This window comes from Epinephelus fuscoguttatus, linkage group LG18, assembly GCF_011397635.1.
Source record: "Epinephelus fuscoguttatus linkage group LG18, E.fuscoguttatus.final_Chr_v1".
NCBI classification, from domain to species: Eukaryota; Metazoa; Chordata; class Actinopteri; order Perciformes; family Serranidae; genus Epinephelus; species Epinephelus fuscoguttatus.
The window spans coordinates 12,183,633-12,209,155 of NC_064769.1; the positions used below are offsets into that span (position 1 = coordinate 12,183,633).

The following is a 25,523-nucleotide window of genomic DNA, read 5'->3' on the forward strand; positions in this document are numbered from 1 at the left end:
TATATTTGCATATAATGTGTTAAAATCCAATGAAAACATTTGAATAATAAATATATATATTTATTTTATAATAAAATAAATCACAAAAACACACGTTCAAACTATCGCCCTCTAGTGGAAATTTAAGTTTCCTACATTTTCCCTACAGTCTTACAGTAATTCTAGGATCCTAAATTAAGTAAAGAGAGACAAAGGCTAAACCTTACATGCCAATATCTCTATTAAGTTCCAGTTGTATGTTTAAAAAGAGTCACAGAAGTTTAATCTGCGTCTTCTAAAACTTTAACTTTTTCCAGTCTATGGCCAGAACCAACAGACTTTTATTTTGAAACGCTGATTCCGACCCGGAAGTCAATAAACTTCACGTGTTGGTGTGTGTAAAAATGTCCACCGGCGTAGCAGTGAAAAGACCCCAAACTGTGCCCTCTCAGGTACTGTTACAATATTGTTTTACATCCAAATGATGCTCTTTTTTCTTCTCATAGTTTATAATGTGTTTGTGTGTCTTTACAGGCGGAAGAGAGGGTGGACTGGAAGAAGAGGAAAGCAGAAAGTGAGTAAACAGCTAGCTACATTAGCTAAAGAGCTAAATCAGTTTTGTTTGACACATAAGTTTCAGTTAGCTCTTTTATTCGCCATAGCGATAAGGTAAAGTGTCTCAATGTGTCTTTGTGGGTGGGTTTTACTTGTTTTTATTTATAACGTTATAGTAAAGTAATGCCTCAGTATTTCGTATGATGTTTTAGCATGTGTGTGGCCACAGCATTAATGTTCATGATAATTTATACTTCTAATAGAGTCGTTTCACGTAGTTGTTACCACTTTAGCCCCTGCACAGCACTCACTCTGAAGACTCTGTTGTCAAAGTTTAACTTTAATTTGTTAAATTTAGGTGTAAATAGTCAAGTGTAGTTATTTATTAACAGCCCCAAATCTCAAATTTGCCTCAAAGGGCTTTAAAATCTGTACAACTGATATGACACTCTCTGTGGGGGGTCACGATGAGTCACAAAATGATTAAGTAACCAGGAGAAAATGTATGTATGTATATCTGTTCCTCAAAATCACACTCACACACAGAGGGATGTCGTGTGCTGTAAAGCCCTGTGAGGCAAATTGTGATTTGTGATACTGGGCTTTAAAAAAAATTGATTGATTGGTTGATTGACTTATATTTTACACCATTTATATAAATCTTTGCTTTTTTCCTGTATCTGATGTGGATACTTTAACCTACAGGCCTCTCCAGATCCTTTGTAGAGCTGTGACTAATGATTATTTCCATCAGCAAGTAATCTGCCATGAATTTTCTTGTCGAAGTGATTAATGGTTTGGTCTGTAAACCATCACAAAATGTTGAAAAGTGTCAGTTATAATTACCGTCAGTCCAAATGGATGTCTTTTTTTCCTCCAACACGCAGTCCAATACTCAAAGATATTCAGTTTATTATCACGCAAGATAAAATAGGCTAAAGCAGCAAATCCTCATAACCATGAAGCTGTAACTAGTAAATGTTGGTTAATTTTTACTTGAAAATGAATTGAATAATTATCAAAAAATGCAGATTACTTTCCTGTCAATTAACTAATAAACTATTTTTTTCATCTTAAATTCCTTAAGATGAAATCAGACCCGAGGAAAAGTAAAATAAGAAGTGTAAAAACCCAACTAGGGACAAGAGTTGAAAATTAGCAATAGCTATAAACTCTCTGTGCAACACATCAGTCCCATACTTTGTATTGGAACTACGTTAAATTGCATCATCCCTATCAAATAAAAAATAAAAGAAAAATTAAAAATAAATAAGGATGAAATATTATGCTTTCGGTTGACCTGCTAATAAACTCAGATGGGGTCACATGTGGATATAGCCTTATTTAAAAGGGTCACAAGCTGAAAATCTTTAAATTTGGATATTTCCAGTTTGTCTTCCCTAAACCTTACTATCTTGTTAATGCCAATGATTGTTCTTCAATAACAGTAAAAGAGGCTAAGAAGAAAAGGAAAGAGGCCAAGCTGATCAAAGAGTTGGAAAAGCAGAAACAGCAAGAAGCTGCAGACAGAGCGCAACATGAACAAAGCCAAAACAGTAAAGGTAACCATATTATCTTGTCATTGGTTGTTATCATACCTGTGAATGGAGTGCTGTAACATGTGATCTGCACATGTATCTCTTAGGTCGGGCATACACAGTGAGTGTGGCTCTGCCAGGTTCTGTTCTAGATAACGCTCAGTCCACTGAACTTCGTACGTACCTGGCCGGACAGATCGCCCGAGCCTGTGTTGTGTTCTGTGTCGATGAAATCGTTGTGTTTGATGAACAAGGGGAAGATGTCAAGTAAGTTAACTTAAGAGGTACAAGTTATTGGTTAACACTCTCCTGAGGCAGCAGAAAGCTGATAGAAAATATTCTTTCTTTGTCCCACAGGAGCGTTGAAGGAGAATTTAAAGGTGTTGGGAAGAAGGGACATGCTTGTATTCAGCTTGCAAGAATACTTCAGTACCTGGAATGTCCACAGTAAGTAGGGCTATATTATCATATCACCAGCATCAGCCCGTTTTATTAGACTGTGATTACAGCTTTTCTTCTCCACCAGGTATCTGCGTAAGTGGTTTTTCCCAAAGCATCAGGATTTACAGTATGCAGGTAATAGTTCAAATTTACTTTTCATACGTTCATTTATAGCCAGGGTTTTCAGCGTCTGACACTGTGCCCCATGCCACAATTCCACACTTCCTGTTTGCAGCGTATCCACCAATGCACAGACAAGTTACTGGGTTACTCTGATAATGGAAAAATGTAATGGTCCATCATTTCTAAGCTGATTCATTGATGTTTATCAGCAGTGGATCATAATATGATTTGCCTGTGTGCCATATCTGTGTGTCCAGATTTGACTGAGTTATGACTCTGAAAAGGAGTACAATGTGTGACACAAAATGCTGCAGTCAGACTCCAAGTATTTTATAGAGTGGTGCTTGCTTGTGTTCACTTTGAAATAAAGTTTGAACTATGTTTTGCTACTTTTCTGACAAAATGTTTATAAATGTAAACACCTTGATGCTGCTGCTGGAGTACCTTCCTGTGGTTGTTTTTGGCAGAAAGTAATGTCCAAGCATCATACAAGACTATTGTTTCTGCAGTGAAACCATATGGAAATACAGAGGGTGCAATTTGATTATTATCTGAATACCATATCTACATAGATAAATTGCATATAATGAAGTGAGGTGGCCATCAAAATGATGTGTTTTCTCAAGATATTGGTCTTTTTTTTTTTTTTTTAGGTTTGCTCAACCCTTTAGACAGTCCTCATCACATGAGGATAGATGATGAATCACAGTACCGGGAAGGAATAGTCCTCGACAGGCCGATCAAACAAGGAAAAGGCTCGTTGGTCAACTGTGGGATGAGAAAGGTGAGCATGTCTTCATAGAGGTCGCTGTCACCAACTGATGTGGAGAAAATAGTGAAAATGCTTATTGAAATGTCCCAAAATATCTTGTTTTGTCCAACCAACAGTCAAAAACCCAAATATATGCAGTTTACCATCATTTAAGACAAAGAAAATCAGAAAATATTGATAATTAATGAGCTGAAACTAGCCATTTGTGCTTTAACAAATGCACCAAGAATGAATTAACAGTCAAAATCCTTGTACGATTATTACTCTGTTGATCGACTATTTGTTTTAGCTTTATCAAACTCATCTCTGTCCATCTGCTCCTACAGGATGTTCGGATTGATAAACAGCTGCAGTCTGGACTTCGAGTCACTGTGAAACTCAATAAGATGCAGAATCAAGGTAATTTTGTCTGTCTGATTGACATTGATAATGTTTGATTTATGTTTTTTCGGAGAAAAGATCTTATGTTTCTGCAAATCAGTCCAGTGTGTGTGTCTATTTGTCATCCTCAGAGAGCAAACTGTGTAAAGGCATGGTTGTGGCTCCTCACCTGCCCAGGACTGAAGGAGGGCTTTACTGGGGTTACACTGTCCGCCTGGCATCTTCCCTCAGTAGGTTTCCTTTGCTTGTGATATTATCAGGCATGTGCTCCACATTGATTTGCAACAGGTTGTAGGAATAAGAGCCGAATAGCACTTTTTTATTCATCCACACATCCTTTTACATTGTGTATTCAGTGTGAGGCTCAGCCCTGCTGTGATCACTTTATCCTCATTGCTGTCATTGTGTTAATACAGGCGCAGTGTTCACAGAAAGTCCCCATGAAGATGGATATGATCTGACGATTGGTACATCAGAGAGAGGCAGCAACATTGACCAAACAACCCTTTCGCCATTCAAGTAGGTTCAGAGCCAATGAGAGTGAGAATTTTTTTAATTTAGCTATGCACATAGCACAGCAGTGTTGGTCTGTTGGTTGGTTGCGACTGAAATATCTCAACAATTAATGGATGAATTGCCATGAAATCAAACACCTGTGAGGGTATGTGGGGCCTGCAGTTTATAACAGTTCCTCAAATTTAATAAGTTGATCATGTGTTTTGTATTTAAAATCAAAGTAACCAGTAACTATAGCTGGCACGACTAGAGACTATTTTGTGATGGGATCGTGCTAGCCATGATACAGCGATCAGCTATTTAAGAAGAATGTGGGCCAGGGGTGTAAATTGTGTGTTTACGCGTGTGTTTGTGTTTGGGAGGGTGATGGCCCCTTCCCTACTTCCTACGCCTCGACTTCCATCGCCTTTACTCAGACCACACCCATCTTCAAACCTGGCCTTCACCTGTAAACAATCGTGACTGCATCTTGCATGGTTAAGATGCTATCAGATAGATAGATAGATAGATAGATAGATAGATAAACATCTGGTAAAGAATTCATAGCAGCTTCTGTGGTAGTTCTTGCTACAGTTGGTGTCTCCAGGACCACATTTTGCCATGATGACACAGTGAGACTCAAAAGGTGAAAACAGCATCAGCCACATTGTATAGCCACTTAAGTAGTTTAGCACAGTTTTGAGATACTTGCACTTAACTAGTGTATAGTACTTGAGTAGATGTACTCAGTTACTTTCCACCACTGCATGCTGACACACCAAACTAAGCTGGTGATCATGATAGACATAGCTACTAGATATCCACGTTAGCATTGCCATTATGAGCATGTTAGCAAGGTGATATTAGCATGTAGCTCAAAGTAAAACCTCACAGAGCTGCTAGCACAGTGTTAGACTCAGCCTTATGTTAACATAAATTGTATTTTAACATTTGAATTAGTTAAACTTGACTCTCTTCCACGTTTCAGGCATCTCTTGGTAGTTTTTGGAGGGCTCCAGGGACTGGAGGCCAGTGTAGATGCTGACCAAAACCTGGATGTGACCGACCCCAGTGTTTTATTTGACCTTTACCTCAACACATGCCCCAATCAGGGCAGCAGGACCATTCGCACAGAGGTGAGGGCTTATTATATGACTTCATTTTAATCACTGAACTTTGTGACTAGATAAATCTACACCATTTGTTTGAGTAAATGCCAAACAGTCTGTGAGCAATTAGGATTAAATATAATTGTTGTGCTCGCTGATGTGAAGCAGCGTGGTAATTTAGTTTTTTTGTCTCTCAACAGGAGGCCATCTTGGTTTCCATGGCAGGGCTGAGACAGAAGATCACAGCTGCCTTTTCAGATGCTCCCAATGGTTCATTAAAGAATTAGTGATGAGACTAAACAGACAAGCTGGCTGACATTTTGTCACAAAACTGGTTCCACCACTGAGATGTTCATCCTCCGTAATTAGATCTTAAGTTCTGCTCACTGTCAAAACAGCTGTCGTCTCAAACATCACATCAGTGCACTGTGTGCAGTCAGTGCTACAAACCTTATTTGGTCTTCATTCTGTATGTGTGTTTGTAAATGACTCAACAGATTGTACATATTTAAATACAAATACTATCCACAAGGTTGAACTGACTCATATTGTATTTTTCAAAGCATATAATATGTTTTTGATAAACAGTACAGAACTTTTCATGAAAAAAAAAAAAAAACAACGTTGAGATTGACACAACATGGACGAACAAATGGCACTGAATATTTTCATCAATAAACACCAGAGTCGGCTTCAGGTTTCTGAGCGAGTAGGTCAAACACACGCCTGTGTTAAAAGAAAGTGGCCCCATCTGTGTTTAATGCAAAACTACAGGCCTCTATAGCTCTCAGAGTGTGTTACGGGTGAATTCACTTTCCTGTTGCCGTGCATGCTGCATGCATCTGCCCCTTTTGTATTAGTATTTCATTTTCCCTCATTCACACAAGTAAGCCAGGTACAGATTTCATTTTAATGCCAGGTTTGCAATGTTTTTCTGGGTTAGTCGTGGGCTTACTGTCCAGATTATTAGGTACACCAAGCAAAAAGTTATGAAGTGTGATACAACAGCCCTGCAATAAATAATACCTGCATAAAGGTTGTAATGTCCAGTTTGAGTTTAAACTGTTTAAGAGAGATGGTGATTTAAGTTTTTGGTTACTCTGAAGCCTGTAGTTTGAACTGCTGTTATATTGTATTGAGTTGTATGCACAGGTGTTTCTAATACTCCATTCTCACTGATGTATTGTAAATTGGGTGGACAAAATTTAAGGTTTACAGCTCTTCTAAAATTAAGCATCATGTAAAATTCAGTAGTGTTACTATTTCAATGTAATACCTCGATAAATTTAGCAGGCAATTTAATGTCGGTAAGGTAGCACAACAGTCGATTAATGTATTTCCCTCATTCAATTTTGATCATTTGTTTCAAAGAAGTAAACGATACCGCCGTTTCTGATCACAACTAATCAAGCGCATTGCGTACCTCTCCTGAAGATTAATATTCTGACAATGTTTTTACAATTACTTGCAAAAGGCAACATAGTTTACAAAACTGCACCTTCCTCTGCTTCAGTTAAGTTTTAAAATTGCAATGTCACTTTTAATTGAATCGTGCAGTCCCTAGAGCAACATACTAATACATAACACGACCATGATGCATTCTGTGAACTAGTTGCATGCGTTGGTATGCCACTGAGGTAAAAAGGTTTAAGTTCATGAGGCAACAGTTTTATGTTTATAGTCTAAATTCCATGAGAACATTCAAATCAACATCTAGTGCAGCAAAAATGACACAATGAAGTACTAAAATCTTCAAATTGATGCTATAAATGATAATATTCTGTATAATGTGGCAATCAGTATCTCTAGAATACATTTGGTGCCACATAATTTCCGCAATCTGAGTGTGTCCTGTTATTACAAAAAGAATAACTGACCCACAAACAGTTGTGTAATTAGTCAGTGTTGAATTACACAAAGGTATCTGTAGCACCAAGTACAGTATGCTGGCAGTCGTGTTTACTCATGAGTCGGATATTTCCTGATTTAAATCCCATTTTTGCTCATTTTAAGACTTATTTAGTTGTTTTTAAATCAAAATATATGTAGAAATGTTTATACTATTCAAGCCAAGACAATGGAAAAAGTATGGTTTTGATAGTGTCTCCGAAACGTACTCTACTTACTGCACCCAGCCACATTGCTCTTACACTGCATCAGAGGGCTCCAACGTACATGCATATTGAATTAGTGGTCAGCTGAATCTCACTGCAACTACTGTTGAGTATAATCTCCATATGATGGATACTAATGTAAAGCTGATAGAATATAGTGTTTTGTAGGCCACTTAGTCATATCTATGAGAATGCCTGCTGATGTAATCCCCCCTCAACATGGTAAACAAAAGTGCATTTTCAATACATAACAAAAATATTATAAACATGTAAAAATTCCTCTTTAAATTCATTTTCTTTTCTATTTACAAAAAAGATCTGTCAGACGGCCGCCACATGTCGATGTGGAATATACACAATATAGTATTTCCTCTCTAAGCCGAGACTCTGACCTCTCTTCCTCAGTTGTTTGGTCCACTGATAATAGTTTCTTCCAAAACCTATTTTTATTCTTATGGCATTTCCTGGAAATAGCGGGGCTTCTTGATGGCTCATTTGGGTTCGTCATCCTGTCGTGCTCTATCGGGCCTCTGTGAGTGCAGAGAGATCTCTTTGTGGTTTTCACAAAAGTCTTTCACCAGTTGGGGTGAGTGAAGGTGATGTTGTACTGCTTTGCCCAGCGTGAAAACACTTGTTTCTCTGTGATAAAGCGATGGTGGTTCCCTCTTCGGCCGCTTTCGTTCTGTAGGTATGTCACACATTCCTCAGGACCCCTGGGCTTGTAGTAGTGGTAGGGCATCTTCTTAGATCCAGGTTTGGATTTTCTAGAAAAGACGGGTGTTAATATTAATCATTAGATTAACAACCAGTTGATCTGTGATTTGTAATAATGAGGCAAATTATAGATTTTTTATTTATTAAAGACTCGAGTGAGCGAGTACACCATTATCTCTATCTCTTCAACTAAATTATCTGTATCCATATCCGTACTTGTAATGGCTGGTTTTTAATTTGTAAATGAGTGGTACTTAAACCAAAGTGGGTGGAACCTAACTGAAGGTTGTTATTCTACGGGCACTGACACATCGCGGCCATCAGACAATGTCGGGCCAACAGTAAGTATCTGTTGCCCTAGTTTTTGCTGTGTGTCCCACCGTTGGCACTAGTCGGCCCTTGTCTGGGTTTTTTCCCCCGGCAGATTCAGCATGGTGAATTGGGTTTGGAGTTGGCGGAGCCCGTCAGTGAACAAAATTACCTTGATTGGCAGTTCAGCTCTGTGCACGATAAAACAAACCAAAGCAAGGAAAGCAAAAAAAATGGCTAAAGTCAAGAGGGTGTGAGATCGAAACAAAGTTGTTAGGTTAGGTGAGATTATTTTTTCGGCATTAGGCTCGTTTCCACCGCAGGAACTTCGGGGTAATTTTACGGGGCCGGGGCCATTGGTGCGTGTCTCCACCGCAGGAACCACCCCAGAAGGACAGAGTTCCGGAACTTTTACAGGGGCTAAACAAGTCCCTGCCTCGGAATAGGTACTCAGAATGGGCCCGAAAGACTCCTGGTTGGGGCTTGGGGTTTACTTGGTGCTGATTGGATAATACTCAAGGAGGGATGTGATATCAACAGAAAGCAACAAAATAGTTGGCATTTTTAAAACTCAGCAGACGAGGGTTAGCTCTTTCATATAGCTTCCGCCGACATGTAAAAAAGCTCACTAAATGGCCCGTGAAAAAAATATTGTTCCCAGCGGATATCTTAGTTACAACATTATTGAGCTAGCAAAGCAGTTTTGTGTTTATGTGTGGTATTTATTCAGTTTTGGGAAATCACAATGTCTAGAAAGCATCAGCTGACAGGGACAGCTAACAGCAGCAGCAAAGCTAACATCAGGACGTCATCTGTTAAAAGCCACCCGTTGTCGGATACGACATGAAACTACTCCAGTTACGTAGCTCAATCATGTTGTAACTAAGACACCTACTGGAAAAAATATATTCTTCACGGGCCATTTAGTGAGTTATTATAGACACCACTATCGGCTAACGGCGTCCCTACGTCACCCCAGTCAAAATGGTCGCGCAACGATTACGTCACATCCAGAGCCCGTAACTTTACAGGAACCTTCCTCCTACTCCACTCTCTCAGTGGAGACACAGCGGTTGAGAGGGCCGAATGAGAGGACGTTCCTGTAGTAGTTCCTGCTCCCCAAATAGTACCAGGAACTTCTTCAGTGGAAACAGGCCTGTTGAGTTCTTTAGCAGAAACAGTTCCGAATTGTTTGTGCTTTTGTTTTCCAGCACATACTAAATATCCATTGTTCTTTCAATATTAGATTTTGTTGTTAAAGTGCTAACTGGCTAATTAGCATCTTGAATCTGTCCCATTTCTCTTCTTTAAATGACGATTACAGATTGCCAGTGACTGCTGGTATGGACATGCAGATGTACAGAACGACATGCTAGTTTGCCGTTAACTGTAGCCTTTGCAAGACAAAGGCGACGTGAGACAACGAAACAGTTGGTCTTCGTATCGACGAGTTCTTTGATGTCAGTTTGGTGGTATGTTTGGTATGGATTGATCAGAGATTGCTATATTTATTATTTATAAAAAAACTTTACATAACAGCCTAATTTTTGCAGTTGAACACAGCTACCTAAAGGACTTTCCTTCATCACAATTTTACTTGAATGATACTAGTGCTTGTAAAAAGTACATTATTCATACCGGATACTATTTCATCCAAGTAAGTATTTCATCCAAGTTAGCCCAGCCCTTCTACATAGGTTGATTAGTGCCATCATTATACTCACCCACAGTGGTTTGGTGGAACCATCCCATATACTTTGATATTGTCACATATCTCAATGGCTATGACCATGGTGAACCAGCCTGTGCTCAACCATGAGTGAGATTTTTGCCTGAAATGGAAAAAAGGGATTTGTGAAAGTGACATTTACCCATCGTAGGGCTGATACACAACAAAATAAGATTCACTGGCCGCCTAAATATTCACCTATCTCGTCCCGTCTCCCTGTGAAACAGGCTGTCAAATTTGCGCATCTTGTTGGCTGTGATACTGAAGCAAGACAAGTTGCTGTAGGTCATGCTGATCCTCTGGATCAACCTGTACAACGTTCCTTTGGCCTCCTTCCCAATTTTGTTTGGGGGTCCCCAGAAGATGATCACTGGGTTGCTGTCTGGCCTCTGTAGGTACTCATTAGGCCTCCGCACCACCCTGAACACACTGGAGTGGGCTATGACCCTCAGAGAGGTCTTGTTCCCTACGTCAGTCTCATACCCCAGAGTGGGGGCATCATTCATACGAATCACGCACTCCGTACTGTCAATCTCTTTTCCGGCTCGAGTACCCAGGACATGGCTGGAGCTCGTCACCAGCGCACAGTTATGACACTGTAGGTTCATAGTCTGAAATGAGAAGAAATAAGGGTGGAAATAAAGTCCATCATAACAGAGTAAGTGAGGCTGCGCAGCTCAGCCACTCTCAATGTGTATTTGTTTTCTAAAACATTATGTTTGTCATTATGTTAATCTTAACACTATGTTCACAGTTAACAGAGCTTGCAAAGAACAATAAGCCCTAAGCGAAAAGTAGCCAACACTACCGGGACTAGTGCGCAATGTTTCAGTGGCTAGTTTCAGCATCTTTTAAACGCGTGTAGGTTCGGCATTGGTAGTTGTTAGCTGTGCTGGCAGAGTGGCTCTAGAAATGGCAATGTCGGTCTGCCACGTTGGTCCAGACTGAAATATATAAAGCAGGATGGATCAAGATGAAATTTTGTACAAAAATTCATGGTCCCCACAGGATGAATCATAATGACTTTAGTGATCTCCTGACTTTACCTCTGGTGTCAACACAAACTTGATATTTTAGTTTTTTAGTGCCGTGTCTTCTCAACCATTGGATGGATTGCCATGAAATGTTGTTTACACACTCATGTTCCCCTCAGGGTCAACTCTAACAACTTCCCTCCTACATAATCGCTAGCTTGGCTGTGTGCTCTTGAGTTAGGTTAAGAGAGGCTGCAAACAAGATTATGCTAACAGAAACAAGATCACACCAATGAGGTATTTTACAAGTGGTTAGGGTGTGTCAGCTCAGGCATAATGATGAAGACAAGCAGAAACTGCAGAAACAGGCAGAAAGAAAAAAACTTTACTGACATCCTGTTAATTAGAGAACCAATGTTAATATGCACCACTGAAATGACATGCAAACTTGTATCAAAATCTGTCTTTGAGAGACATTAACACATTGTCTCACTCACAATGATGTACAGCATTCTAAACATATGTGGATTTCCCCATCATTAAAACACAAGTCTCTGTTTGTGCACAAGCTACTGAATACCTTGTTTCCGTGAAAAGGCACATAGCCGTCTTTCCCAGACCACTTCTTCAGATCTGTTGCCTTGATAGCATAATTTGTAGCCACATGGAAGGGAGCATAAACAGCATCACTGACGTTATTGGAGCCATACAGGATGAGGAGTGTCATCAGGACGATGATGGCCGCAAAGATCACCAGCCTGTGGCTCTGCTGTCCCTGTAGCGTAAACAACAGGGATGAACTAAGCACATTTACATTTTGTGCCACTCTATATCCAGCTCCACTCCATTACAGAGGGAATTATTGTACCTTTTACTCCACATCTGTATCTACTTTATAAATTGTATGTCTGTATTGTCTCTGTGCTGTCTACTGTTCATCTGTATTTTAGGTTTCTTCTTTGTATTTTAGATTGTGGTCTGTGTATATTGTAAATTATATGTTGGGACCACAGATGGAAATTAGCAATTATTGCTAAATCTGGTGCAACCATCTCCTCATTTCTTGTAAATGATTAATGCTATTGCACAGTCCCTTGATAAACTAAATAAACTAAACTTAGCCACCCCTTTTGCTGCGATGCGACCAACCACTGCACCAATGTGCCACCCTTTGCCCTAAATTATAGTACACTTAATAATGTTGAGGTCTAGATTGTTGGTTGAACAAAACAAGCAATGTGAAGATGTCCCTTTGGGCTGACTGTGGAGGATATTTCTCACTGCTTTCTGACATTTTACAAACCAAACAACAGTAAATAATTAGCAGATTTTGATAAAATCATTATTGTCAGAGGAAATATCACCATTTCACAGTTTTCACAATTATTAATCAGAGAAGAAATGTATACCTTACTACAGATGGAAAGAGGCTTCTTTTGTGTTTCAACAACGTCACACTTTTGAGTTACTGATACATGAAGTTTGAAACTGTGAATATCTTTCCAACTTAACCAAACTGATTTAGTCAGGCAGCTGTTGTCCTCTCTTCCTAGTACTGCGTAGCAGCGCTGAATCTTTTAGTGGCAGGGAGTACTGGAGTGTACCAGCCTACATTCACCTCTGCCACACACAAACAGTGTGACACACACGATTCGTTTTTCAGTGGACAACAATCGGGACACCATCGATATCACATCAAATCTACTTTTTACAGGGATATAAAACCGTGACATTATGTCACTGTGGTTATGGTGAACCTGGTTAATCCTGACATCCCTAGTTGCAGCTCCATATGAAATATTTAAAAAGCTCCACCCTAATAACCATAACAACAAAAAGCTGCTTCATAGGCGCGGATGGATCAATACCTAAATTATCAATACTACAGATACTGTGTTTTTGTTTTGAAGATCGATTTTAGCATCACAAGGATCTATAACAAAAAAAAAGGTATCAGTTTCTGTCCTACTTTGTACCAAATTTATTTTCAGGGTAGAACTGTCTATCATGAACACAAGTACTGTAGACCATGTACTTTTGCTTCTTCACTGCTGTTGTCTTGTGTGCGCTCAAACAAGATAAGCGTCCCTCTGTGCCCTTGGTGTGCTCCACCGCAGCTTGTACCCTGACTAAATAAATCCGACACGTAATTGAAGTGTTTGTGGAACTAAAGACTATAAAAGCTCAAGAAAGAGAACTTGCAGTTGCAACAGAAACAAGGGAGGAGCAGGGAAATTCCTCAGCATCTAGTCCCCTGACACAACCAGTCAACTCTAGAGTTCACTGGCAGTCTCTGCTGTATTTGCTCATCATTGGTTTTTACTTTATCCAACTGATTGTTAATCAGATTAATAAATCATGACACACTGCTTTCCCCTACATTATTATGTAAGCCACATTTAATAATAAAAAGTTTTGGTGTCTGTGATTCTGGCCCTGTGTTTCTTGGTATCAGATCGAAGGCACATTTTGTGGCGTTGCCCAGCCCCACTGACATCAATGTATGAGCAAAAAAATAATCTAATTATATTTTATATGCCAGTAGTATATTTTTCTAATCATATCTGAGTAACATTTTCAATGCAGGATTATTGTTTTTACAGTTTGACAGTCGTACATTCACCTCAGTAATGGATCTGAACACTTGTTAAGTCATGACAGTGATAATACCAGCATGAATGTAATACTCTGTGCCCTAATAATACTTATAATGATAATAATGACGATAAGAGATCTAAGTGCCACACCCTCTGTTTGGTCTTTTCTTACCTTATTGCCACTGAGTTTGAGCCCCATGCTGTCTGATCAGGCTGTGTACCAACACACTGGCTGTGACTGTCTGTCATCATATCTGCCCGGGAGAGACAAATATAGTTTAGACTGTAGTTTCGACAGTATGTTTCGATGTATGCAAATGTTACGGCAAGGTTGGTTTTTCAAATTTTGATATTCAAATGTGGGTGAATGTTTTCACAGGTCAGTAGCTGTTAAAGCGACGTAAAAAAAAAAACGTAAAGTGTTTACAGTGCTTTCCTTAGTATACAACGAAATGAGCTTTCTGCGGTGTCACAGCCTAGATAGTTAACGTATATTTTAGCTCGTATTTACCTAACGCCACAAACGCACGAGGCGCTTAAACGTTATTACATGTATAAATAAAAAAAAACATAATACGCAGCCGTTGTCCCTCCGTTGTTGACGTACGTTGGCTCAGATAAAAGAAAAACATAATGCCGCTGATATGACAAAGATATTACCTTAAAAGACGTATCAAAGCATCATAACTGCCTCCAGTGTTAATCCAGTGTTTACCGTTTCATGGCCTTTGCGGTCTCCGTGTCTGATGTCTCTCTTCTCTCTCGTGCCCCATCTTCCTGCACCACTCGCTGACGTCATCATCACGTCTCTCACTGCAGCACAGTGATATGTGTGTGGGGGCTGTCCAACTTTATCAAGTTCGCCTTTAAATTAGTCACTGTGTGTATATGTTTTATAAACATCCCCTAAAATTGCTCCAGTTGATGCTTCATGTGACTCATACACATAACATCAGTCTAACTCAAGGTGTTTGGTGTGAGAGCCAGTCAGCCACAGATCCAAGAGATGCTCCATTTTGTACATGTAAATGAAAAAATGAACCACCTTAAAACATGTTCATCTCAGAGACCCTTAAAGGAGCAGTGTGTGGGATTTAGTGGCATCTAGTGGGGAACAGAGGTATCTTCCTCTCCAAAACAAACGGATCAGGGGTCTCATTTATAAACATTGCATACACGAAAAGCAAAGGTCTGAAATAGGTGTACGCAAAAGTTGCGATCTATAATACTTGATAGTAAAAGTTCAATGGTGTTTATTATGTCTTTAGTTTCTGATAATGACTTTAGTTGTTCTTTCATCTCAGACATGTTAGGATGTTACATACCTTGACATGTTTTGGCGGAAACTTCCCCCTTCCTCAGAAGTGTCACAGGACAGGTGTGACAGGACGGTCACACCTCCCTAATATCGGCTGATTGACTGATCAGCTGATAAAGACGCATCATAGCCACCACCAAGTGACACTTCTGAGGAAACACAGAATTAAAATGTCTGTTTCTCCTGTCATATTCGGCTTGTCACAGACAGTCTAGACTTTCAGGAGATTTTTCAGGTGATTGTACACTAAAGAGACCATACTTGTTACATTACATTTTGTTTCTGCCATTATATTATATCCCCCTAAATCCTACACAATGGATGTTTAATTCACAAATTACTTAAATTTTGAGGGGTACATGGCTTTCTCCTTCGTCACACTTAAGTTGAAATATTTGAGTTATTTAAATTACTTATTTAAATTGTCTGTGGAATGTTCTGGATAGACTTGGTACAAAGAAAAAAAACTTTAAAATGCTCAAAGTAACAAGTGTCTTTTTCTTTGTGCCTTAAAAGAACCTTATTTTTTTAGTCAACATGCAAATGCAGGAGTTCACACTGAATCTGGGGTTATTTGTATATGAAGACGTTAAATATTACAGGGGTTTCTGCATGGGTTACAGGGGAAATCACCACCTTGTAGCTAAAAAGGACCTTACTACTACTCTCAGTTAAGGTGCAAACTCAAGGGTTCACTCTAAATCTCCAAAAATATTTAATGGATAACTTGATGGGTTCTAATACAATATTAGTTTTTATCTTAGTGGGGCAGATAACCAAAACAATTGTGCACTTTGTGATAAAAGCATGAAATTTGATACACTTATAGCCAAACACATTCTGAAAATAATTGGATACGGAGCCATCTTGAATTGTCAATATGGCGGCCATGGCAGCCATTTTTCAAAATGGCCACCAGCAACAAACATTTTCTTATGTGTGATGGATATAATTTGATATTGAGGACACAATTTGTTAAATTTATTTACCACACCATTATGAATTGCCTTTTGAATATACCCCCACCCCCTCATCATGGAAAATCCAAGATGGCCGCCAGTTTTCAGCTGTGAGGTGGACTGGTCAGCTATGAATGATCTCAGTGTAGAATTTTACATTTTTCTAGATGCAGAATTTGGAATAGGAACATTAGAATTGCTTGGAAACTTCCTTCTATCTCACGATTCAATATGAACACCATTTCATTCAATTATTTAATTCCAATAAAATGTAACAGAGTGGATATCAAAACAAAGCCAGGGCACACTGCATCACCACTGCTGTGAAACTCAGCATGGGGTTCAGTTTCCTAAATGCTATCTTAAATTAGCCTCGCATCTAATTAATATTGTAGTTTGCATATTTAGATGTAGTTGGATAGCCGAACCTGAATAGACAGGATGTGCCAGTGCGGGAGATGCCTGGAACATGTTCATAGTGCATACTCTGAGAATCCCAAGATCACCTGCACTATTGGAGAAGGGGTGGCCATTATTCAGATACTGCAACCAACTTCTGTGAAGACCTTCAGTGATTACGCCCAAGAGATCTTCATTCCATACTCAGCCAGAAAACTTGAAAGTGTGTCTAGGCTTGATCTAGTGTGGGACTGGTACTTTCCTGAGTCTCTGAAAGCTGCTCCAAGTGCAAAGCATGGTACAGGGATGCAGAGACATGTGCTAGGTGCAGCAGCCATTCCCAGGAACTGGCAAAACTTTCTCAGAGTTGACAGCATTAAAACTGAGTTGTTTGCCTTGCTTTCAGATGCTCTGCTGAAATGGTTTGTGGAGAAGGATAAACAGCTTGTTGTAACAGATGATAGAGAAGTCCTCAGCAAGCCATCACTCCTACATGTGTCTTCGATTGCCCCTTGTACCCATGAGGAAGCTCATTTCGCATGTTATTACATGTTGCCCATGCAGCAAGAAATGGCCATCAGAAAATCATGATTCAAACGGTTGATACTGATGTTGTGGTGCTGGCTGTGGCAGTGGCTCAGACTTTACAGCCAGAACATGAGCTTTGGTTGGCATTTGGAACTGGAAAGAACGTCTGATACCTTGCAGCCCATGAACCTGCAGCAGGGCCAGTAGGGCCTGAGAAAGCAAGTACACTGCCAATGTTCCATGCATTGACGGGCTGTGACGCTGTATCAAGCTCTCTTGGCCATGGGCTGTATAAGTTTTGTTTCCAGAGCTGACGCATGCCCTGTTGAAACTGTCTTCTGCCCCAAATGACATACCGCAGGGGGTAATGGCCACAGTAGAGACATTCATGATACTACTCTATAACCGAACCAGCACATGCACAGAATTAGACATGGCAAGGCGGATGTTATTTGCAAAGAGGCACAATGTGCAGTCAGTCCCCCTCAAAAAGGCTGCCCTTGAGGAACATGTAGAGAGACCAGTGTTCCAAATTTCATGCTTTTATGACAAATTGCACAATTCCTCCCTACTCTTGAGCTAAGCTGCTCCACTATGGGCTTTCTGCACAAATGAATGGGTAAAAATATCCTTCAATTTTCCATAATAACATCACAAATATCTTAAATGACCTTAATTTTTCAGGCAAAGTGCAAAGTCAGGGGTGTATTCCAAATTTGAGGTTAATAAATTGATAAATGAATGGATTATACATGAAAGAGCTTTTAATGTGCTGTTTGTGATGGGGGCTTCTGAGAGTTAGAAACCCTGTCAAAATTACCAGAGAGCTTGACAGCCAATTTTCAATTAAATTTAAAATTAACATGAAAAAGGCATTGATTTCAATGAATTTTTGCCCTTTAAAAGCCCCACAGTACTAACAATCCATTAAAAATATCTCTATATCATTGAATTTTCTTTTTTTTTTTTTTTAAGATTATGTTTTGGGCGTGTTTTTGCCATTATTGATTGGACAGCTATAGACTGACAGGAAAGGTGGGAGAGAGAGGGGGAATGACATGCAGCAAAGGGCCGCGGGTCGGAAGCGAAGCCAGGCCACTGCAAAGGACTCAGCCTCTGTCGGGCGCACACTCCATCAGGTGACCTGGAGGTCGCCCCATACAATCCACTGATTAATTAATCAATCATATCTTTTAAAATACATTGAAAATACCTTAACATAATCATTATTGATGGCTGAACTACTGACAATTTAAAGGTTAAAATAATTGAGGTTTTGTTATGAAATGTGCAGACCTTACAATAAATTTGAAAATTACGATTAAGTGAAGTACTTACAGTGTTTGACACTGTCCAGCTCACATTTTGTACACGCCCACACCATCCTGTGAGGAAGTCTAATCAGTGAAAACATCTGTGTGAGTGAACCAAGGGTGGGTGCAGCCTTTAACTGAATTAACGTGCAGAAACAATCCAAGTTGTCTTAAAAGGACAGAGAGAAACAGCATTTGTCTAAAGTCTCATATTAAAACAAGTACACACACACACAAAATCAAGTTTACATTCAAGTTTGTACTTTGCACAAAATAAGACGACTACATATGGTTACCAATGTCTTCAATAATACGTTTTAATTCAAACAATTCCTGTCTGAAATGTAAAATTACAGTAAATACTTTGACACAGCAGTTTGCTCGGTAGTGCAAATACTATACAGTCTTTGGAATTAGTCACAAAAGAAGCATTATGCGACTGGAAAGGCAGCACTATATTTCTCACTGTAAACAAGCAGCAGAACATAAAGGGTAAATAATTTAAAAGTAGATGTCTAAAAACAAGTAACTCACTTTGTGTTTATGGTATCAGACCAATTACATTCAAAGTCAAAACATGACACCAAACTCCTTCTGTCAGAGGATTAGGATGCCACACAGTGGTAGGACTGCCAACAGTGCAGCTGCTGCTTGTTCCATCAGCACTATAGAAATGTGTATAGATAATACACACTGACCACTGACTCTGTTTGCATCCTCTTATCATGCTCTTTGTATTTAATACTGTGTTTGTTGACCACTGTTCAGCATTAAAGCTGTGTGCTGTTGATGAGTGGACTGTCGTCTGTGGACTGTAGACTCTTCTGCAGTTACATTTTAATACTGTCCTTCCTGTGGTTTGTAAACACACGGTCACATTTGTTTATGTCACTGTGCTCCTTCAGCACGTTAAACCACACGAGGCACAAATGCAAACTGCATGATCTCTGTTTGGGTCAAATGGCACTCAGCTCCCAATGGAAATATCTGGACACTGTTTACATTACCCATTTGAAACCTGAGCAAACTGGCTTGATTTCTTTCAAAAACATGAAGAAGAAATAACCCGAAAATATGCAAGAAATTAGCTACAAGAGAAAATTAGCTTAAAAAATAAAGTTAAAACAAACAAAGGAAGGAATTGACTTAGAAAAAGGTGCTTAAAAATAATAAATATAATTTTCCCTAGCTTTTTCTTTTTTCCCTATTTCTTCAAATCATTTTCTAAACCTGTGAAGTTTCTGCAATTTGTGGGACATTCCTTACCAAGTTGCTCATTGCCTTTTCCCCCCCATGTCTTTGTAAGAAATTGCGCCAACTTGCTCAGGGTTCCAAGATGTAAATACTTGTGAAAGGCGTCTAAAAGCAGCAGAAGAAAAGTGACGTCGCTCCAGGTTTCAAAGGTTTAAAGCTTACTTCTACTACTACTAATACTACTACTACTTCAAGCATTATAACACTGTAACTGGTTGCAGTCAGAGCAAGTTGTCAGCATAAACTGAAACAATTAGTCAATTAATCATTTAGTTGACTGACACAAAATTTAGCAGCAACTTGTTTTGGTTGTTGATTAATAATTTAAGTTATTCTTCATGCAAAAATGCCCCCCAAAAAATCTCAAATGTGATTATTTGCTGGTTGTCTTCCTCTCCTATGATTGCAAATTGAAAAACTTTTGGTTTTTGACCAATGATTGAATAAAACAAATAATTTAAATACATGAGCTTGAGTTCTAGGAAATTGTCATGGACGTTTTTAAAATAGTTTCTGACAGTTTGTAGACCAAATGATTGATCGATTATAATCATTAGCTGGAGCCTTAAACAATACACTCCTGTGTCATAGAGTAAAGGTGCATTTTGTAGCTGCACGCATGATTGCAGCATAAAATAAAACACTGCAGAATAAAACCAAAAGTCAAGGCACAGGTATGAAGAAATTAAAAACCAGAAGCTTTGGTATAAACTGGTTTCAGTGTCTAGCTTAGTGGCTTAATGCTATACTGATACTGTATATGGCTGTACATAATGCAAATGTTCAGTAATACTGAGAGTGGTACTTCACCATCTGTCACCAGTTAACTGCTGGTAAGTGTGGACGTCTCAAGCATTTGTTTATATATATGGCTGCAGATTATTTAACCACTAATGAGCCAGTACCAAATGTCTTTTCTACTTGAAAAAAACTGTTGAGTAGGTAAAAAAGTAAAATTCCAAATGAAAACTGGAGTCCAGCAGTAACAATGGCATGTAAGGCAACACTAAAGTCTTCAGCAAAATAGACCAAAAACCAGCAATAGTGAATCCCAGTGTGCGCCCAGCGAACATCTTCTGGGTTTAATGTCTCTTTCTTTAGAGGACCCAAGAGGGGTGTTTGAACTCCATCTTGTGCCGTGTTGCCCACTTGGCGTAGATGGCCTTCTCAGTGATGAAGCGATGACCCCCACGTTGTGTGTGCTCGTGGACCCTGTACATCTTGCACTCATCGATTCTGTTCCTCTCGTAGTAATGGTAAGGAACAACACTGTGATTGGCTCGACTGTCAAGACAAGACAGGAGTTAGGTTAAAGTTATTTCCGACACTTAAAAAAATGACAGCGCTAGAGTATAGATCATAAATTGGGTCATGATGTAAAACGCCTCACCTGCAGTAGCTATCATCGATCATTCCGTAAACATGGATGCTGTCACACATTTCTATCGCCAGAATCATTGTGAAGAATCCCGTACTGAGAAATGCCCCCGTCTTCATTCTGAGTGAGAGACCAAACATCTGCTCTTAAAAGACTTATTTTCTGCCACAGTGCATTAAGTGAGGTTGGGGCATTGGCACCCAGGTGTCAGACTGTAAGCATCAGACATCCTAGAGACACAGCTCCCAAAAAAACTACAATGTAGTGAGGCAAAATGCCAAACGAGAGTGAATCTAGGGATGGTTTTTACTGTCACTTTTGCTTGCAAGCATGTTGACAAAGAGTAACTGACAATCCTACATAGTATAGCTTCAATGTATTTATGTATTTGAGGCGTTAATTTAGTTAGCTAAATTGGTGTGCTATGGAGAATACGAAGCTGACATCATGCTGTGTTAAATTTCTTGGACCAGGGCACCATCATGTGACGACCCAGCTGTGTAACGTGTGCCTGCCATGGTGGTCAAGCAATGGTATTTTGACAAAACAATTATGATGCACTACCTCCACTCACATACCTGGACATTGCAAACTGTTTCGTTATTGGACTGAGGGCATACACTTTGGTAAGAGAGATAACAAAGTCCGTATTTCACAAGATGGCAGCCCGTCCTCAACCATGTGACCTTCCACCACTACACATTCTCTTGTAGCCAATTAATGTAACAGACTTGTAAAGTCTAAGGGAGCTGTGATTTAGTGTCTTTCTGACACTGGGCGAGAGGCAGGGTACACCCTGGACAGGTCACCATACTATCGCAGGGCTGACACATAGAGACAGACAACCATTCACGCTCACATTCACACCTACAGATAATTTAGAGTCACCTGCATGTCTTTGAACTGTGGGAGGAAGCTTGAGTACCCAGAGAAAACACACGCTGACACTCCCCCACCCTGGGTCTGGACCACCAACCCTGAGTTCAAACCAGGAACCCTCTTGCTGTGAGGCGACAGTGCTAAGCACTACCCCATCGTGCCACCGTTCCTTTAAATAATTTCAATAATTTTATTTTTAAGAATTTGGAATTTTGTACAATACAGAATATGAAAATATCTCACGCTGTGTCAGACAGGGGTGCCATCTTGTGAGGTACACGCTTTGTTATCTCTCTTACCAAAGTACAGTGTTTGCAAAAATTGAGACAGTTTACAGTGTTTGGGTTTATGAGTGGAAGTAGTGCATCAGAGTCTGTAATTCAGCCATGGGCTACCAAGTCATATGGATCTGTGATGTGTATCATTGTTAGTTTGTTCACGTACTGTTACTTGACCATTATCTATAGAGAAAGTGAAGCTGACGTCACACAGTGTTAATTCTTTAAATGGGGACGCCATCTTGTGAGGATCACGCTGTGTTTCCTTTGCCTAGCCAAGGCTGGATTACAAACCCCGATGCACTACCTCCACTTACATATCAGGATGCTGTAAACTGTCTTGTTTTTGGACCAAGTGCATACACTTTGGTAAGAGAGATAACAAAGTGTGTACCCCACAATATGGGCTCCACCTCAACCAACTACAGCAGCAGTTGATTTTACATTAATACATGAATAATACTGATATAATGACACAAAAGCCTATATAACAGGGGCCATGTCTGCATTAAGTTATTTTACTTTTAATATTTTGTACATCTTCCTGCTTATATTTACATGCTTTTTAATGCCGCAATCGTACTTGTATTTTTACAGGTTTGTATTAGTACTTTTACTTGATTTGGGGATCTCATTCTTCTTCCACAACTTGCTGTTACTTTGGAGATACACAGAAAACAAACAGCGCATCAGTCAAGACTTTTATTGAACTGAGATGCTGAACTCATACTGTACCTGTTCTTTCCAGTTTCATTCTGAAACACACCATCACAGTACTGAACCTTGTCCCTGGTCACAGCGTAGATTCTGACGTTTGGATACTTCTCTGCTACTTTCAGGAGAGCATTGAAGGTACGTCCTTTCCCGTCTTGCCTCATGTTCCTCTCAGGACCCCAGATCACATATGTGGTGCCCGCTGATTGGTTGAAATAGTAGTGCTCGTTTTTCACCAACAGGGGAACACTGGTGTGAGATACAACCCGAACACTGGTGCGGCTCCCTACGTCCTTCTCATACCCCTGTGTGGGTGCGTTGTTCATCCGGATCACACATCCGATTTTGTCTATCTGTTCTCCAACGCCTGCTCCGAGCATCTGACCTGAGCTGGAGACCAAGGCACACTGGTTGCAGTGCATGTGCAGGAACTGTTGAAAGAGAACAGGATAAAGAAGTTGTTTTAGGTTTCATGCATACAGTCAGTTTATTGTTATAACTCAGCAGTTATGCTGACAGAACTACAGAAAACTCCTAAAAAAGTATTTGATGTCTGATTTAAGTAACAAAGTTGAAACCACTTCTGTTTGATATCATTGCTGTTATCTCAGCAGCACATCGCTGGCACCATGTCAGTGTTACAGCCCTTCTCGGTGTATTGTCAACATCACTGGATTATATACAGGTGGTGGTGTCATGTGAAAGCTTTGTCAGCTGATTCTACGTAACTAATATCTACACTGAGGAAAGTAATCTCTTCTCATCAAAGCCCTATCATTTCCTGCAAGCAAGAGGTCACAAAGTATACTGAGGCCAAACAAAAGTCATCGCTGGAAATCTTCCTGATTATGGCTTTAATAATTACAAATTAATTCACAATAAATTACCAACTAAATTAATAACTGATTAAGTACAACATGCCAAACCAAAATTCCAGCTTTTCAGTTGGGAGCATATGCTGCTTTTCTTTGTCCGAGACTCTGGAACAGTCTGCTCGAGGAAATCAAGTCAGCCAAATCAGTGATGTCTTTTAAGTCCCTTCTTAAAACATACTTTTATTGGGGAGTCTTTCCTGATTTTACTTGAACAGCCCAAATCTAAAAGTTATTCACTTAGACTGTCTCTTATTTCCTCACTTTTCATACACTAGTGTTTTTATCAGTTCGTTTAAAAGTTGTTTTTATGTTTTGTCTGTTTTAATTATTGACATGTAAAGCACTTAGTAACTCTGTTTTGAAAAGTGCTTTATAATTAAAGATCATTATTATTATTGTTATTAACTGACAGTTCACTGAATAACTTTTAGATTTGGGCTGTTCATCGAACAAAAACAATCTTAAGATGTCGCCTTGGGCTTTAGTAAATTGGAACAGGCATTTTCACCATTTCCTAACATTTTATAGACCAAAATTATAATCACTTCATTCATGAATTGAGAAAACAATTGGCAGATTCAATAATAATTAAAGTAATTGTTATTCTCAGCCCTGTTCCTGACCAGTATCTGCCTACAGGGTAACACTGGGTCAGCACATCATGACCACAAACTCTAGACAAGATATGAAACTCAAACATAATTTTATATGCAAAACATGAAGGATCCGAAATCATTCTCATGCTCACATTATGAATGAATTGTGATTAGACTGCAAACCTGTGGAAGGAGCTGCATTTTGTATAATCCCAGCCCTGCCTCTCACCTGCTCCGTCCTGTCGGGGGTGATCCTCATGTAGCCCCTGAGCCCATTGCTTTGCACGGCGGGAGACGGATCGTCCCGTATGATCACACATCCTAACCAGAACAACAGAGGAAGGCTCAGGCTGAGCAGGCAGAGCCAGCCCAGCATCTGAAGAAAAAGTGAACAGAGTGGACATCCATCAAATACAGCACATATTACATTTAATAGCATTTATCGGCCGATGTGTACGTATTACAAGTATGAGTAATTCTTTCATTGTGTACATACACAAAGGATTTGACGAGCTTGTTCTTACCTGATATTTCATATCAAGGTCTTGGAGAAAGCCCTACTCCAGGGAATACGACGGCATTCATTTTTTCCAGCCGTTTAACTTGAGGCAGAGGCGGATACAGAGACAAGCCCAGCCACGGACGGATCACGATCGATAGGTTTCATATTTACAGATTTTAATGGCTGCTCTCAGTCAGTTGTCAAATCCAGGATCTTCTTTTCGGTGTAACCTTCATCGCCTTGCTACTTCACTAGTCTCGTCTAATCGACGGCACGTTTATAATAACTGTTATCTTGTTTACTGTTATCTCACCCGAGTTGACACAGTAACCGACAAACGATTTCTGGGCCCTGTCTCATCGATCCGCACGGTGTTCCGCTATCCAGAGCACTACTTCCGGTGGGACTTTTTCACCAGCTAAGTGCTATCTGAGCATATATTACATAAAAATGCTCAGGCGACAAATAACACATATAATAGACACTTATAAAAAATAATGGCCGTAAGTTTTATTGTGCAAAAAGTACAATATGATTTGAGAACTTTAACGTAGTTCTCATTAACTTGTATGTAGGTTTCGTGCTTTTATTTCGAAGGGTAGATGCCAAAACCGGAAATTGTATTTTACTGTGGCAACTTTGTAATGCCGCCTTCAAGTCCCACTCGTAAATGTTACATTCCACGCAGAAATTGCTTTAC

At 39.6% G+C, this 25,523-nt stretch overlaps 3 protein-coding genes across 4 annotated transcripts; 1 reads left to right on the top strand and 2 right to left on the bottom strand.

Annotated features, from left to right (window-relative positions):
* Positions 1–336: 336 nt before the first annotated feature.
* On the top strand, positions 337–5,732 carry spout1 (SPOUT domain containing methyltransferase 1). Its single transcript, XM_049603394.1, has 12 exons — positions 337–431; positions 514–553; positions 1,983–2,096; positions 2,180–2,339; positions 2,430–2,519; positions 2,599–2,648; positions 3,290–3,420; positions 3,735–3,807; positions 3,921–4,019; positions 4,206–4,308; positions 5,273–5,420; positions 5,594–5,732. The coding sequence occupies exons 1-12, from the start codon at positions 384–386 to the stop codon at positions 5,678–5,680; spliced, it is 1,143 nt and encodes a 380-aa protein (XP_049459351.1). The 5' UTR covers positions 337–383; the 3' UTR covers positions 5,681–5,732.
* A 606-nt stretch (positions 5,733–6,338) lies between these two features.
* Positions 6,339–14,642, bottom strand: st6galnac6 (ST6 (alpha-N-acetyl-neuraminyl-2,3-beta-galactosyl-1,3)-N-acetylgalactosaminide alpha-2,6-sialyltransferase 6). Of its 2 annotated transcripts, none has more exons than XM_049603395.1 (6): positions 14,546–14,642; positions 14,003–14,084; positions 11,814–12,008; positions 10,458–10,870; positions 10,255–10,362; positions 6,339–8,271 (listed from the first exon to the last, which is right to left on the bottom strand). In XM_049603395.1, exons 2-6 carry the CDS (start codon positions 14,027–14,029, stop codon positions 8,082–8,084), a joined length of 933 nt encoding a protein of 310 aa, XP_049459352.1. In that variant the 5' UTR covers positions 14,030–14,084; positions 14,546–14,642; the 3' UTR covers positions 6,339–8,081. The 2 variants fall into 2 exon arrangements, with proteins under 2 accessions (XP_049459352.1, XP_049459353.1); XM_049603396.1 differs by having other exon boundaries at positions 14,491–14,626.
* A 3,944-nt stretch (positions 14,643–18,586) lies between these two features.
* Positions 18,587–25,197, bottom strand: st6galnac4 (ST6 (alpha-N-acetyl-neuraminyl-2,3-beta-galactosyl-1,3)-N-acetylgalactosaminide alpha-2,6-sialyltransferase 4). The gene is made up of 5 exons (XM_049604563.1): positions 24,846–25,197; positions 24,551–24,697; positions 22,872–23,281; positions 20,992–21,099; positions 18,587–20,885 (listed from the first exon to the last, which is right to left on the bottom strand). Exons 1-5 carry the CDS (start codon positions 24,855–24,857, stop codon positions 20,699–20,701), a joined length of 864 nt encoding a protein of 287 aa, XP_049460520.1. The 5' UTR covers positions 24,858–25,197; the 3' UTR covers positions 18,587–20,698.
* Between the last annotated feature and the right edge of the window lie 326 nt (positions 25,198–25,523).